Source organism: Mandrillus leucophaeus, unplaced genomic scaffold (genome assembly GCF_000951045.1).
Source record: "Mandrillus leucophaeus isolate KB7577 unplaced genomic scaffold, Mleu.le_1.0 Scaffold204, whole genome shotgun sequence".
Classification (NCBI taxonomy): Eukaryota; Metazoa; Chordata; class Mammalia; order Primates; family Cercopithecidae; genus Mandrillus; species Mandrillus leucophaeus.
In genome coordinates this window covers 1,200,140-1,215,170 of record NW_012102077.1, presented here as the reverse complement: position 1 = coordinate 1,215,170, position 15,031 = coordinate 1,200,140, and the positions used below count along the sequence as shown (strand labels likewise).

At 38.4% G+C, this 15,031-nt stretch overlaps 1 protein-coding gene across 3 annotated transcripts in view; it reads right to left on the bottom strand.

Annotated features, from left to right (window-relative positions):
• Positions 1 to 15,031, bottom strand: part of PCM1 (pericentriolar material 1) — a 114,498-nt gene that overhangs the window by 18,006 nt on the left and 81,461 nt on the right. For 2 of the 3 annotated variants that reach the window (XM_011979603.1, XM_011979604.1), the window contains exons 30-32: positions 4,515 to 4,649; positions 1,393 to 1,590; positions 472 to 531 (exon numbers count right to left, since the gene is read on the bottom strand). In XM_011979603.1, coding sequence (XP_011834993.1) covers positions 472 to 531; positions 1,393 to 1,590; positions 4,515 to 4,649 — 393 coding nt within the window. Of the gene's footprint in view, positions 1 to 471; positions 532 to 1,392; positions 1,591 to 4,514; positions 4,662 to 15,031 lie in introns of all 3 variants that reach the window. The other variant, XM_011979602.1, reaches the window with a different exon arrangement.

The following is a 15,031-nucleotide window of genomic DNA, read 5'->3' as shown; positions in this document are numbered from 1 at the left end:
CCATTTTTAATAGTCTAGTTTTATTTTTAAAACAAAAAAATCTGTCAGAAAAAAGGTCATTTGATGATACAGTCTGCTTTCAAACATTAAGGTAAAAGCTGTTAAAATAATTTTATATTGTTTCAAAAGCATTATTTTTAGGCTTTTTTTTTTCTTTTTGAGGCAGAGTCTTACTCTGTTGCCAAGGCTGGAATACAGTGGCATGATCTCAGCTCAATACCACGTCCACCTCCCAGGTTCAAGTAATTCTCCTGCCTCAGCCTCCTGAGTAGCTGGGACTACAGGTGCGCACCACTACATCTGGCTAATTTTTGTATTTTTAGTAAGGACGGGGTTTCACCATGTTGGCCAGGCTGGTCTGGAACTCCTGACCTCATGATCCACCCGCCTTGGCCTCCCAAAGTGCTGGGATTACGGGCTTGAGACACTGTGCCCGGCCATATTTTTAGGCAAAAATTAATTAGCACATACTTTGTCTTCATCATCAATCTCTCCAGCAGGTGAGCCATGATCTTCAAGAATCCTTTTGGCCTTTAAAACAAACCAATTACACAGAATTTAGCAATATACTTAGACACATACTTACATATTTAGCAGTTCTCATGTCTAGTACTGGGATTATAGAATACTGGGATTATAGACCTGAGCCTATCCTGTGTTACTTTCTAATCATTTATTACAGTATCATGCTTTTATTTTCTTCAAGCTCTTAGCAATGTCTAAAATTTATTTATATCCAGAAAATAAACATCATGAAAAGTGTGAAATGGATAGCTTGATTTCGTCTACTTTAGATTGTAAGGAAAAAGAGCCATCTCTTTCTGTTTGGGTCTTGGCTTGTTTCCTTCTCGTAAAAGAGGGTCAGGAAAAGGCTTCCTGGTATGCCTCAAGTTGAGGCAGAATAGTCATCCAATCTCACGTGATCAAAATTAATTTGACAAGGTAGAACAAACTACAGGGATGTAAAACCAAAGCCCTAACTAATAAGCATTTGTGTTAACTGGGAGTGACCTCTGGGTAATGCATATTCTCCAAGAATCTACAGGGATTGATAACAACCATGGCAGGCAGCTGGGTCTGGTCCAGGACCAGATCCCAGTCCTCCTCTCCTGAGACCTGAATACAGGACAGTAATGTGAACTAGTTATCTGACAATTATCTGACAATGTACATTTAACATCAATTTCTGTCTGCATTCCTGATCTTGAGCAACTGCTGTTACTCTTCAAATTCCATAAGTGACTAGCATATGTAATGACTTATAATGTGATTAACTGGTATTACAAAAAACAACTACTTTTGCTGAGGTAAAATGTGATTTCAGTTAATAATAATGATTAAGAACTGTATTTATGTGCCAATTATCCTAAAATCAAAATGAATGTTATCTACCTCTTTGGCGTAAGACTGTATCACTCCAGCTGCTTCTATTTTCCTTTTGCATCTCTGTTTAACAGTTATACTATTATTATCCAAATCTTGCATAAGCTTAAAGAAAGCCAATTCATTGAACAACACTTCAGATATCTCTACAAGAAGATCTTCTCCACAGTCTTTCAGTTTTCTGCCAGCAAATTTTGCCAGTGAATCCTATTTAAACATAAACCAAATAATTTAAAGATAGTGAACTTCAATTACTTTTAAGTACTGAAAAACTTAAAACTAATGTTTATGATTACTAAGGAAAGATAGGTTAGTATTAGTAAAGAATACTGCTATATTACTAAGTAGGAATGTTGTTAGTCCTGCTTAAAGAGTATATACAAGGGAAGGACATATATGGTCATCTATATTTAGTCACTATTTGATGTAACTGCTGGGCACAAATGTATTCAGACAGGGATTTCTGATACCAGAAAGCTCCCTGACAGTACAGGAGATACTATTTATTGCTGTAGTATATGTGTAAGTGCTACAAAAGGAAAAGACAAAATCTTCCACCTCTAAATGCACCATTAGTATACTTTTAAAGATTCCTTCTTTACTTAAGCCAACCATTCTAATTTAAATTTTTCTTCAAAAGTAAACTTAAGTTCTATTCAAGTTGATATACAGGATCATGTAAAAGAAAACAGGATTTCAAGACCCTCTACATTTAGATTATATCAAGGAGGAAATTAAGCCCTGGCAACTTGAACGTTGGTGATTTCTCCTTCTTAGACAATACATTAACTCTCTTCCTCATTGTTCTTGTTCTGTAAATGACTAGGAGACATCAGAGACCAGACCTCCTGCCTTCTAACCACTGATCTTTGTTACAGATTAACTGCCTCCTTTACTACGCATTAAGCCTTATATAGAAAGATGATGAAATTCTGTTAAGCTTCCCTAAACTCTCTCCAGATAAATTAGCAGTCCCCAACCTTTCTGGCACCAGGACCTGGTTTCACGAAAGACAATGTTTCCCTCAAACATAGGTTGGGGGAAGGTTTCAGAATGATTCAAGCATATTACATTGATTATGCCCTTTATTACATTGTAACATATAGTGAAATAACTATACAACTCACCATAATGTAGAATCAGTGGGAGCCCTGAGCTTATTTTCCTGCAACTAGATGATCTCATTTGGGGGTGATGGGAGACAGTGACAGGTCAGGAATTAGATTCTCATAAGGAGCATGTAACCTAGATCCCTCACACGTGCAGTTCACAGAAGGGTTCACTCTCCTATGAGAATCTAATGCTGCTGCTGATCTTACAGGAGGTGGAGCTCAGGCAGTAATGAGAGCCATGAGGAGCAACTGTAAATACAGACGAAGCTTTGCTCACTCGCCTGCTGCTCACCAGCCTGGGGGTTGGGGACCCCTGATATAATGATCCCAAACTTCTGATGTCTATTCTTTGGAATCTGTGCTTCCCAGGCAGCTATCCCTCACACACTGCGCTTGAATCAACTCTTTTTAAAGTAGATTCTGACCCTTTTGATTATTTTAGGTTGAGAATCTTCAAGTAAGTATACTCTAGACATTTTTAGTAAAACCACTCCTCTTTTTCTTTCTAAAAATATGGACTACACTATTTAGCAAACAGGCAAACAACTATGATGTTCAATGCCTAACGCTCTCTCCCACCAAAAGACTATCTTATCTAGTACAATTATGGTAAAAACGTACATATGCTGGGTGCTTTGTGGGAAAAAAAATCCTGAACGGGTTTCAGAAGGAAAAATGTAGAAGACGGTAATTTAAGCTCTAGCTCATAAAAATTTTTCAACACTCTGGGCAATATTTAATATAAATTTACTTTTATTCTTCATGTATGTCCTCTTGTGGAAAAATCAAGAATGGGATAAAAGAAAAGCAGTCAAACCTCAGACTGAGAAAAAAAGTCTTATTTCCAAATTAATGCTTTGGGATCTACCCACAATTATCATAGAAGGCAAAACTGAGGAAGGGCTACATGGATCTTAATAAAAAATATTTAAATGATTATTTATCTTTTAGTGTTATTCTAAAATGGAGGTTCCTACAATGCACAACACCACTGATGTCTTATAGTCCTTATAAATTATCTATTAGTACTAATTACTAATTAGTACTAATGGGGCCAGGACAATTTATACTTTAGTCTTAATACTAACAAAATGGAAAATTACAGCGATATAAATTTGCATCAAGCCCAAGGAAAAAGTTAATACCGATTATCTAAAACCAGTTTAAACAAAGAAATAACAAGGCAAAGTTTCATTAGAAAATTTTGTAATAAAGACGAAAAGAAAAATGTGTCACCTAATGTAGAGTAAAAATACGTATCACTGAACTGTCTCAATGGGCAAATACTCGGGTAAACATAAAGATGTTTGTCATAAGGAACAAACAAGGTAATTTTATTAACACTAACATGGGATTTCTCAACCTTGGCCCTACTGACATTTAGGACCAGATAATACTTCGTTGTGGGGGACTGTCCCATGTACAGTCAAATGTTTATCAAGATTCTTCCTGGTCTCTACCCATTAGTTGCCAGTACCTGTCCTCCTCTCAGCCCTCCCTACCTTCTTCACACTACTTGCTGTGATAAACAAAATGTCTGCAGACACTGCTAAATGTCTCCCAGTAGGCAAATTCTCCCCCAGTTACTGACTTACTTTAATTTAAGCGTACTGATACAGCCTAAGAAGTCTCTACAACCAGCTGGTCTCTGGCTTCCGAAATTTCCCAGATTAGTCAAATTACTTTAGCCAATTATTTTAGAAACAGTCACAGAATACTTTCTAAACATTTCAAACTAAAAACGTTTTCATTGAGAAGATAAACCAAACCAATAAAAGCTTGTAAGAGATATGCCTTAGACATGACCAAATTAAATGAAGATACTAACAGGGCCTAATAATACAATATTATTTTAACCAAGTGACAACCTAAAAAGTATTAAAACATCATCCCAAATGGATACTAGATCCACCTGAATAAATTGTACAATGCAAGAAAAGGCCTCACTGCGCCCCCGCCCCCCACAAAAACCTTACCACATAGTACATATTGGTAAATCATACAAGTATAAACTCTTACCTGTAATATACTTCCAAGTTGTTTATGAAAGAACTTTACAAACTCTTTGCTCTCATCATTTTGCTGGGTAAGGGTCAAAACCATGCGCCTTACTGAAGTTAAAAGCTGCGAGGAGCATACTTCATCCATGTGCTCCTGAGAAAAATCCTAGTTGGTTAGAATATAAACTTACCTATTGTTTAAAAAAAGAAAATCAATCCATATAATACAAAATGTTAATTTTTAATTTTCTTGCACAGATGCTCCTCAATTTTCAGATACCCGTTTAGAAATATTCATTCATAAGAAAAGCCAAACTCCTACTTTATTCATACACATTGAGAGGTTTGGCAATTTTGACCCGTGAAAGCAGATGATAAGCCAGTAAAAGAACTGGCTGATCCAGTACTTTTCACCACTTCCTTTCTGTACCTTTCTATACCTTAAGGAGAACTATTCATGCTACAGCTTCCATTTTGCCAATCTTTCTGTTTTCAGTTAATTTCAAATACTCTTACAAGCATACTCACTTTCTACCCAATTCCCTATTATTTTCTAACTCAGGGTTTCTCAACCTTCGCATTATTGACATCCTGTGCATTGCAGGATATTTAGCATCATCCTGGCCTCTACCCACTAGATGCCAGTAACACCTCCTCCCTACACCACCTCAACAACTAAAAATATCTTTCGACATTCTGAAATGTGTTGAGGGTTAACATCACCCCCTTGCTACTTTCTTAACAAATCACTTCAGTCAAGTGTCTCTTCTTAAACTTTCTTAAGAAGCAGGTGTGAGCTACAAAATAATATGAATCACGGTTAAGTTTCTGAGGTCAACCCCATAAATCATCCATATCAAGTAATCTCAAGGTTCTAATCCTTCTTCTTGTAAATCCATTTAAGCAAATCCTATAATCTTTTTCAGTTCAGTTTTCTCCCCACCCCATAAAATTTACAAAATAAGGGAGCCAAACTAGATGATGTTCAAGGTCCCTTCTCAGACTTAAGCTCATTTAAAATAATGTATGTGTCAAGACAGGTGACTAAAAAAAAAACAAAAAAACTGTGCCTGTCTTCAGAGAGTCAAATACTAATGCAGGACTCAGATATGTACATAAATAATCACTATAAGCTCTGTGCTGTCTGGTAGATAACACTTTTTTAACTGCAGGGATTCTCATTTATCACAAAATACAGTGGCTCACAGAAGACATTACTTACTGAACAAATAAAAAAATTTTTTTTTTTTTTTGAGACGGAGTCTTGCTCTGTCGCCCAGGCTGGAGTGCAGTGGCGCGATCTCGGCTCACTGCAAGCTCCGCCTCCCGGGTTCACGCCATTCTCCTGCCTCAGCCTCCCGAGTAGCTGGGACTACAGGTGCCCGCCACCTCGCCCGGCTAGTTTTTTCGTATTTTTTAGTAGAGATGGGGTTTCACCGTGTTAGCCAGGATGGTCTCGATCTCCTGACCTCGTGATCCGCTCGTCTCGGCCTCCCAAAGTGCTGGGATTACAGGCTTGAGCCACCGCGCCCGGCCATAAATATTTTTTAAAAGCACCCACCAGGTGCTCTAAGGAGCTATAGGAGCATATTGGAGACAACAACAAATATTTTTGAAGAAATATTTCAGTCAGGCAGAAAAGAGTTAAAGTATTTTACATCTTGGATAGATAAGACAACTTGTACAAACGGCTAATATGTGAAAAAGTAAAAGTAGATACGGGAAATGCTGAATAATGTGAAGTGAATGTACCTAGATGGAGAGTAGCTAGGACGGGAAAGCACACCAGATCCAGCGGTGAAGCCGCTTGAAGACTAAGGAGTTTGGGTAGGATATGGCTTAGTAAAAATGCACTTCATGCCTACTTCATGCCTATTACGACAGGTAGTCTAAGCAAAAGGTAAGAACATGAATTTAGGTTATGCTACTGGAAAGAAGAAAGTGAAGTGAAACTGATGACCCAAAGGAGAAGAACACATTTTTGACTCACTAGTAATGGCATAAAGAGAGTCAAGAAGTCTAACTCAGGTGACTGGGTATAATGCTGCCTGGGCATAATTAACAAAAAAAGTTCTACAGTCCTACAAAAAAACTCAAGATTTGAAGTAAAATGAGACATCATAAATAGTTAAAATCAGATTATTAGTTCTACTCTGTTTACTTGCCTCAGAAACTTTTTGAAATGCTAAATTATTTATTATTTCATTTCCTCATGAAACAAAATCACTTAAATCAGGGCTATACAGGTAAAGTGAGGAGGAACAATTTAGATTTTAAACAAGGTAACAAGATAAGTCTTGTGTTTTAGGTAACTCTAGAAATGCCAGTAGCGCTTAAAAGGTCAAGTGGAAAACCTATTAAAGAGTGTCACTAGCCAATTTAGCCAGCTAAAATACCATTAATTTCCTAACATCTTAGACATTTAAGAAAAATCACTTTAAAAAAAATGTAATGCTTTTAAATTCAAGACTTTTTAAACATTTCAGAAAATCAAGGTGATTTCTATTTTGCTCAAGTATTAAATATTTTATTATATGACAGTTTCTGAGCAGATAATATGTAACTTACATAATTTTTCCATCAAATCAGACACAAAATAGTAAAAACAATCAATTTCCTAATTGAAGGCTACACTCCCTAAGCATAAAGATACATCATTCAGTTTTTTTAACCCTTATAAAATAACTGTATATATCAAATAAATATTACTACAATTATACCTAATTTAGTTTTTAAAAGACATGTTTACAAGTATTTATTGTACTATTAATGCTAAAATTTCGGCCTAAGATGAAAGCAAGCAACAACCGAGAAAATTTAAATCAATTCACTTGAGGCAACGGTTTCAAACTCTGAGATAAAAATCTATTTAAAAAATCTACATTCTTAAAATGTATAAGTATATTCTTTTATGGAAGGTAAATATATACACAGATTTATAAGTAACAGGAAATAAATTCACAGAACAGTTGGTAAAACTGATATATTTATGCCTTATCCCTCAAATTCTTTTTATCTAGTATCTTAAGTACTTCTTGGCTGTAGGTACTATGAGATACTATTCTAGGGAGGAGATACAAGTAATTATGATCCTTTGTCGTAAGTGCTATAATGAAGGCATGAATCCAGTATCTCAGGAAGAGTGAAGAGAGGAAGGAATTCTGCCTGTAAACACATGCAACAACATTTGCACTGGCTCCTGAAAAACAGGAGAAACTGACAGAGGAAGAGAAGGTCATTCTCCGTAAAAGACACAATGTGGGCGATGTGCCTTTTTCAATCATGTCAAGTAGGACACAAGGTTTAAGAGACCAGACCATGCTGTAAAAGGTTTTGTGAGTGATACTGAACCTGGTCTTTATCCTATGGGTCAGCTGTTTTCACACTTACAGAGTCTAAAGAGCTCAACTACAGTTGAGGGTTGAAGAGTCCAGTCATTTATTAATTCATTAATGTTTACTGAGTGTCTACGATGTGCAGTTATTATTTTCGGACAGTGACCAAAAGAGATCAACATCTCAGACGTCATGGATCTTGTATTTTAGTATGGAGAGGCAGATAAATATTACATAGGTGAAAGGTGGCATGCAAGCATTATGAAGGTAAAGGAAAGCAGGTAAAGGATAAGGGAGAGGTTTACTCAGCAACAGTTAACATTTGACCAAACACTTGAGGAGTTCAAGAGAACAAGCCATGCAGGTAGGTATCTGAAGGAAGAGCATTCCAGGTAGAGGTACTAGCAAGTGTCAAGGCCTTAGAAGTGCTAACAACTCTACTGGGAGGTTGAAAGGTTAGAAGCAGCAGCAGAAGGACAGTAAGGCCATTTAGGAACTATTGCAATTGCCCAGAACAAGGCTAAGTGTTTCTCTTTTTAGATGGAATAATCTGGACACTATCAGCTGACTTTTTCCTCTTTTGTAAAGTCAGATACTCTGCTGTATCTTCAGAGAAAGCAGTTTGTACAGGTGCTTTCTCAAAGATCTCTCTTCTCTCAAAACATTTCAAAAAAAGCAATTACTTCTGCTGAGGGAAGAAATATAAGCACACTGAAAGCAATTCTCTGTGGTACATGTCTTACCAAGAGAAGTATGAGTACGTTATACGAAACTAGCCCAGTGACAATGTATTTTGTAGTTTACCATATCTGGATGAAAAGATAACAATTACTTTTCACTTCTAATTGTTAAAATTTCCATTTTAAATTAGAATGTAATGAGTGCCATCTCAGAAAGAAGTCCTGTCTTCCTATTCCATTTGTTGCACGTCTCCATCTGCCCTGATCAATGTTATTAAATAAAATTAACAGTACTGCTTACCAGTCTGACACTTTCAATGTTGATGGAAATATAAACTGGTTAGTTTCTCTGAAGGACAATTTAGCATGTCTCAAAAGCTTTAAAAATGTTTATGACCTTTGAACTAAAAATTTTGTGTCTAAAAATTGTTTCTAAAGAAACAAAAGTAAACAGATTATCCTCAATCATTGAAGAAGTGTTTATAATAGTGGAAAAGAAACCAGAATAAACACAAATATTTAACAATAGGGACTGAAAAATTAATTAATAGAAAATTGTATTCTATGACTACTTGACCTCATAGCAGCCATCAACATAACTAACTCCTTGCAGTCCTTCTTGGTCAACTCTGGCTCTGCTTTTGTACAACTTACAAATGCTGAATCACCTGGTCCCACATCCCAGTTGAAGGCCTCTGTCTATTCTCACATCAAATGACCTGGCTTTAGGCAGCAGCTACATGCTATAAACTACCTTATGTCTATCTCCAGCTGTGCCTGGAATTTGCTGAGTAACCAAATGACTACTTGACTGCTCTCTGGTTGTCTAAAAGACAGTTCAATTTTAAAGTCCAAAATAAAACTCTCGGCTGGCACGGTGGCTCGAGCCTATAATCCCAGCACTTTGGGAGGCCCAGGCGGGTGCATCACTTGAGGTCACAAGTTCAAGGCCAGCATGGTCAACATAGGGAAACACCATCTCCACTAAAAATATAAAAATAAGCTAGGCATGGTGGCACGCACCTGTAGTCCCAGCTACTTGGGAGGCTGAGGCAGGAGAATCACTTAAACCAAGGAGGCAGAGGTTACAGTAAGCCGAGGTCGCGCCATTGCATTCCAGCCTGGGTAACAGAGTGAGCCTCTGTTTCAAACCACCGCCCCCCCATCAAAAAAGAACTCTTTATCTCCCCCTTCTCCCAAGCCTTCTTCATTTCAGTAAATCGTATTTCCTCCCAGCCAGTTTTCTCTATCTCCCGACACTCTAACCATTAGTAGGACCTACTGATTTCCTAACTATATCCTAATTATGTATTTCTTTACACCACCCGAATCTAAGCCGTTATCATTTCTCTTCTGGTCTCACTGCACTCCTGACCCCCTTATAATCAATTTTCTAAAAACAAAGCAGACTTAGTTTCTCTCCTGCTTAAAACCTTCTAGGAGTTTCCCTTCAAACTTTGAGCAAAGTCCAAACTTCTAATCACGGCCTGTAATACTTTACACAATCAGCCCTCGCCTCCCTTTCAACTTAGTCTCATACAAATATCCTCCAACCATATAGGCTTTCCCTCTACTTCCTTCAACATGTGAAGCTAATTCCTACCTTAAGGCCATTGCACTCTGTCTGGAATGATCCTGGTTTACACTGGCTCCTTAGTCATGTCTCTGCTTAAATGTTCCCTCATTAGAAGCTTTCCCTGATCACGCATTATAAAACAGACACCATCATATTGTCAAATTTTAATTATGTGCATGGCCCGTATCATTACCTGATATACAGTTACTTAAATGTCTTATATTTACTTATGTTACTTCAGTCTATATTCCTACTCTAGCATGCAAGCTCCATGAGAGCAAAGGCCTTGTTCACTGCTAGGTCTGCCAAACCTGGCATTAAGTAGGCATTTTATAAATATTTTGGAATGAATGTTGTAGAGCCATTAAAAAAAAAAAAAAAGACGGGCGGAGCAAGATGGCAGAACAGAAGCCTCTACCAATCATCTTCCCCTTCTGGAACACCAAATTTTAACAACTACACACCAAAAAAAGCACCATTATAAGAATAAAAACCAGGTGAGTAATGATGGTACTTGCTTTTAACGTCGTATTGCTGAAAGGGGCACGAAAGAGGGTAGGAAAGACTGTCTTGAATTGCTGACGCCACCCTTCCTCCAACCCCAGGCAGCAATGACTGCAGCAGTGCAAGTGACTCCTTCTGCTTCAGGAGATGAGAGCAAGGAATAAAAAGGACTTTGTGTTGCATCTTGCATACCAGGTCAGCTCCAGCTACAGCAGGACACAGGCAGAGTCGTAAGGTCCCCATTCCAGACCCTAGCTCCAAGATGACATTTTTAGACACACTCTGGCCCAAAAGGAAATCTACTGCCTTAAAGGGAAGGACCCAGTCCTGGAAGGCTTAATCTTGGCTTAATCTTAACCTGCTGACTAAAGAGGCTTTGGACCTTGAATAACTGATAGTGACACCCATGTAGTATGCCACGGGCCTTGGGTGAGACTCAGAGATGTTCTGGCTTCAGGTGAGGCCCAACGTATACTGAGCTGTGGTGGCTATGGTGAAAGATTCCTTCTGCTTGAGAAAAGGAGAGGAAAAAGGGGACTTTGTCTGGCACCTGAGGTACCAGTGCGATCACACTGGGGTAGAGCACTAAGCAGGCTCTTGGGATCCACAATTCAAGAACTTGGCACCTGCCCTGGGCCAGAGGAGAGCCCACTGCCCTGAAGGGTGAGTCCCAGGCCTGGCAGCATTCACCACAAGCTGACTAAAAAGCCCTTGGGCTTTAAATGAATGTTAGCAGAACTCATGGGCCGGTGGCGGTGGTGGCAGCCACCAGGAGAGGCTCTGCTGCCTATGGAAAGCAGAGGTAAGAGTGGGAAGGACTTTGTCTTGTGACTTTAAGGCCAGTTTAGCCACAGTAGGACAGAATACCAGGTAGATGTCTAAGCTCAAGGACGGAATCTGTGGACCCGATAGGGACCTGGGGGAACTCACTGCCCTGAAGGGAAAGACACAAACCTGGCTGGCTTCCCCACCTGCTAATGGTAGGAGCCCTAGGGCCTTGAGCGAATTTAGGCGGTAGCCAGGTAGCGGTTACAGAGGGTCTTGGGCAAGCCCCAGTGCTGTGCTGTGCTGGCTTTAGGTATGACCCAGCATAGTCCCAGGGGTAGTCACCATACGGGTGCCTCCATCACCCCATCTCCAGCTCCAGACATTTCATAACAGAGATTCCATTTATTTGAGAAAAAATAAAGGAAGAGAACAAAAGTTTCCGCCTGGTAATTCAGAGAATTATTCTGGATCTTATCCAAAATCACCGAAGTGGTACACCTCTACGAGTCTGCAAAAACCACAGTGTTTTTGGGCTTGGGACCCAAGTCCCTTTGAATACCTGGAAAGCTTGCCCAAGAAGAATGGCACAAACAAGCCCAAACTGTGAGGCCTACAAAAAATATCTAACTCTCAATGCCCAGACACCGATAAACATCCACAAGCATCAAGGTCATACAGAAAATCATGACCTCAACAAAGGGACCAAATAAGGCACTAGTGGCCAATCCAGGAGAAACAGAGAGATGTGACTTTTCAGACAGAGAATTCAAAATAGCTGTTTTGAGGAAACTCAAAGAAATTCAAGATAGGAAGGGAATTCAGATTTTTTTTTTTTTTTTCAGACAGAGCCTTGCTCTGTCACCCAGGCTAGAGTGCAGTGGCACAAGCTTGGCTCGCTGCAACCTCCACCTCCCGGGTTCAAGCGATTCTCCTGCCTCAGCCTCCCGAGTAGCCATCATTATAGGTGCGTACCACCATGTCCAGCTATTCTTTTTTTGTATGTTGTGGTAGACGCGCGGTTTCACTGTGTTGACCAGGCTGCTCTCAAATTCCTGACCTCAAGTAATCACCCGCCTCGGCCTCCCAAAGTGCTGGGATCACAGGTGTGAGCCATAGCACCTGGCTGGGAATTCAGAATTCTGTATTCATAGATAAATTTAACAAACAGATTGAAATAATTTAAAAGAATCAAGCAGAAATTCTAGAGCTGAAAAACGCAACTGACATACTAAAGAATGCATCAATCTCTTAATAGAATTGATCAAGCTAAATAATTAGCTTGAAGATAGGCTCTTTGAAAACACAATTTGAGGAGACAAAAGAAAAAAAATAAAAAACAATAAAGCACACCTACAGGATCTGGAAAATAACCTCAATAGGACAAATCTAAGTTATTGGCCTTAAAGAGGGGGTAGAGAGAGACAGGTAGAAAGATTAACAACATTCAAGTACAAGAAGGTTACAGAAAACCAAGATAGTTTAATTCAAACAAGACTATCTCATGGCATTTAATAATCAAACTCGCAAACATGAAGGATAAAGGTCCCTAAAAGCGGCAAGAGAAAAGAAACAACATATAATAGAGTTCCAATATATCTGACAGTAGACTTGTCACTGGAATCCTTATAGGTCAGGAGAGAGTGTCATGACATATTTCCAGTGCTGAAGGAAGAAAACTTTTACCCTAGAATAGTATATCCAGAAAAAATATCCTTCAAACATGAAGGAGAAATACCTTCCCAGACAAAAGCTGAGGGATTTCATCAACACCAGACTTGTCTGACAAGAAATACTAAATATTAAATACTTTCTTTCCATCTAAAAGAAGACATTAATGAGCAATAAGATATCATGTGAAGGTACAAAACTCACTGGTAATACAAAGTACACAGAATATTATAACACTGTAATTGTGGTGTGTAAACTACTCTTAAGTGGAAAGACAAAATGATGAGCAATATAAAATCAAATACATATATATCAATATAAAATATATATTATCAATATAAAACCAATCAAAAATAGTACTACAACAACTTTTCAAGACATAGTACAATACGATATAAAGAGAAACAACAAAAAGTTAAAAAGCAGGGGAACAAAGTTAACATTTATATGAGTTTTCATTTTGTTAGCTTGTTTATGCAGTCAGTGTTATCATCAGTTTAAAATACTGGGTTACAAGGCAGTATTTGCAACCCTCATGGTAACCTCAAATCCAAAAGAATATATGTAACAGACATGAAAACAATAATGCATGTTAAAAAACAAGAAAAGCATGAGCAAACCAAACCCAAAATAGAAGAAATAATAAAGATCAAAGCAGAAATAAATGAAATTGAAATAAAGAAAACACAAAAGAGTAACGAAACAAAAAGTTGGTATTTTAAAAGATACATAAAATTGGCAAACCATTAACCAGACTAAGAAATAAAAGATAAGAAACCCAAATAATATCAGAGATGAAAAGGGAGACATTACAACCAATACCTCGGAATTCAACAATACATTAAAAAGACGATCCATCATGACCAAGTGGGATTTATCCCAGGGATGCAAGGATGGTTCAACATAGGTAAATCAATCATTGTAATATATATTGTCAACAGAATGAAGGACAAAACCCATATGATCATTTTAACCGATGCTGAAAAACCATCTGATTCCTGATAAAAGCCCTCAAAAAACTGGGTATAGAAGAAACATACCTCAACATACTAGAATCCATATACAACAGACCCACAGCTAATATTATACAAAATGGGGAAAAACTAAAACCCATTCCTTTATGATCTGGAACACAATAGGGATGCCCACTTTCACCACTGTTATTCAACATAGTCCTGCAAGTCCTAGCTAGAGTAATCAGACAAGAGAAAGAAATAAAGGGAATCCAAACTGGAAAGGAAGAATCAAATTATCCTTGTTTGTTTATAATATATATAATCTTATACTTGGAAAAGCCTAAAGACTCCACAAGAATACTATTAGAATCGATCAACAAATTCAGTAAAGTTGCAGCATATAAAGTCAACACACAAAAATCAGCAGCATTTCCATACGCCAACAGTAATCTCATTTACAACAGACACAAATAAAATTAAATATCTAAGAATTAACCAAATAAGTGAAAGATCTCTACAATGAAAACTATAAAACACTGATGAAAAGAAATTTTAAAAGACACAAAAATGGAAAGATATTCCATGTTCATGGATTGGAAAATCAGTATTCTTAAAATGTCTGGGAATAGGAACAGCTCCAGCCTCCAGCTCCCAGCGTGAGCGACACAGAAGACGGGCAATTTCTGCATTTTCAACTGAGGTACCGGGTTCATCTCATTAGGGCATGTCGGACAGTTGGCCCTGGTCCGTGGGTGCAGCCCCACCAGCGAGAGCTGAAGCAGGGCGAGGCATCGCCTCACCTGGGAAGTGCAAGGGGTAAGGGAATTCCTTTTCCTAACCAAAGGAAATTGAGACACACAACATCTGGAAAATCGGGTAACTCCCACCCGAATACCGCGCCTTACCAAGGGTCTTAACAAACAGCACACCAGGAGATTATATCCCACACCTGGCCCAGAGGATCCCAGGCCCACGGAGCCTCCCTCATTGCTAGCACAGTAATCTGAGATCTAACTGCAAGGCGGCAGTGAGGCTGCAGGAGGGGCGCC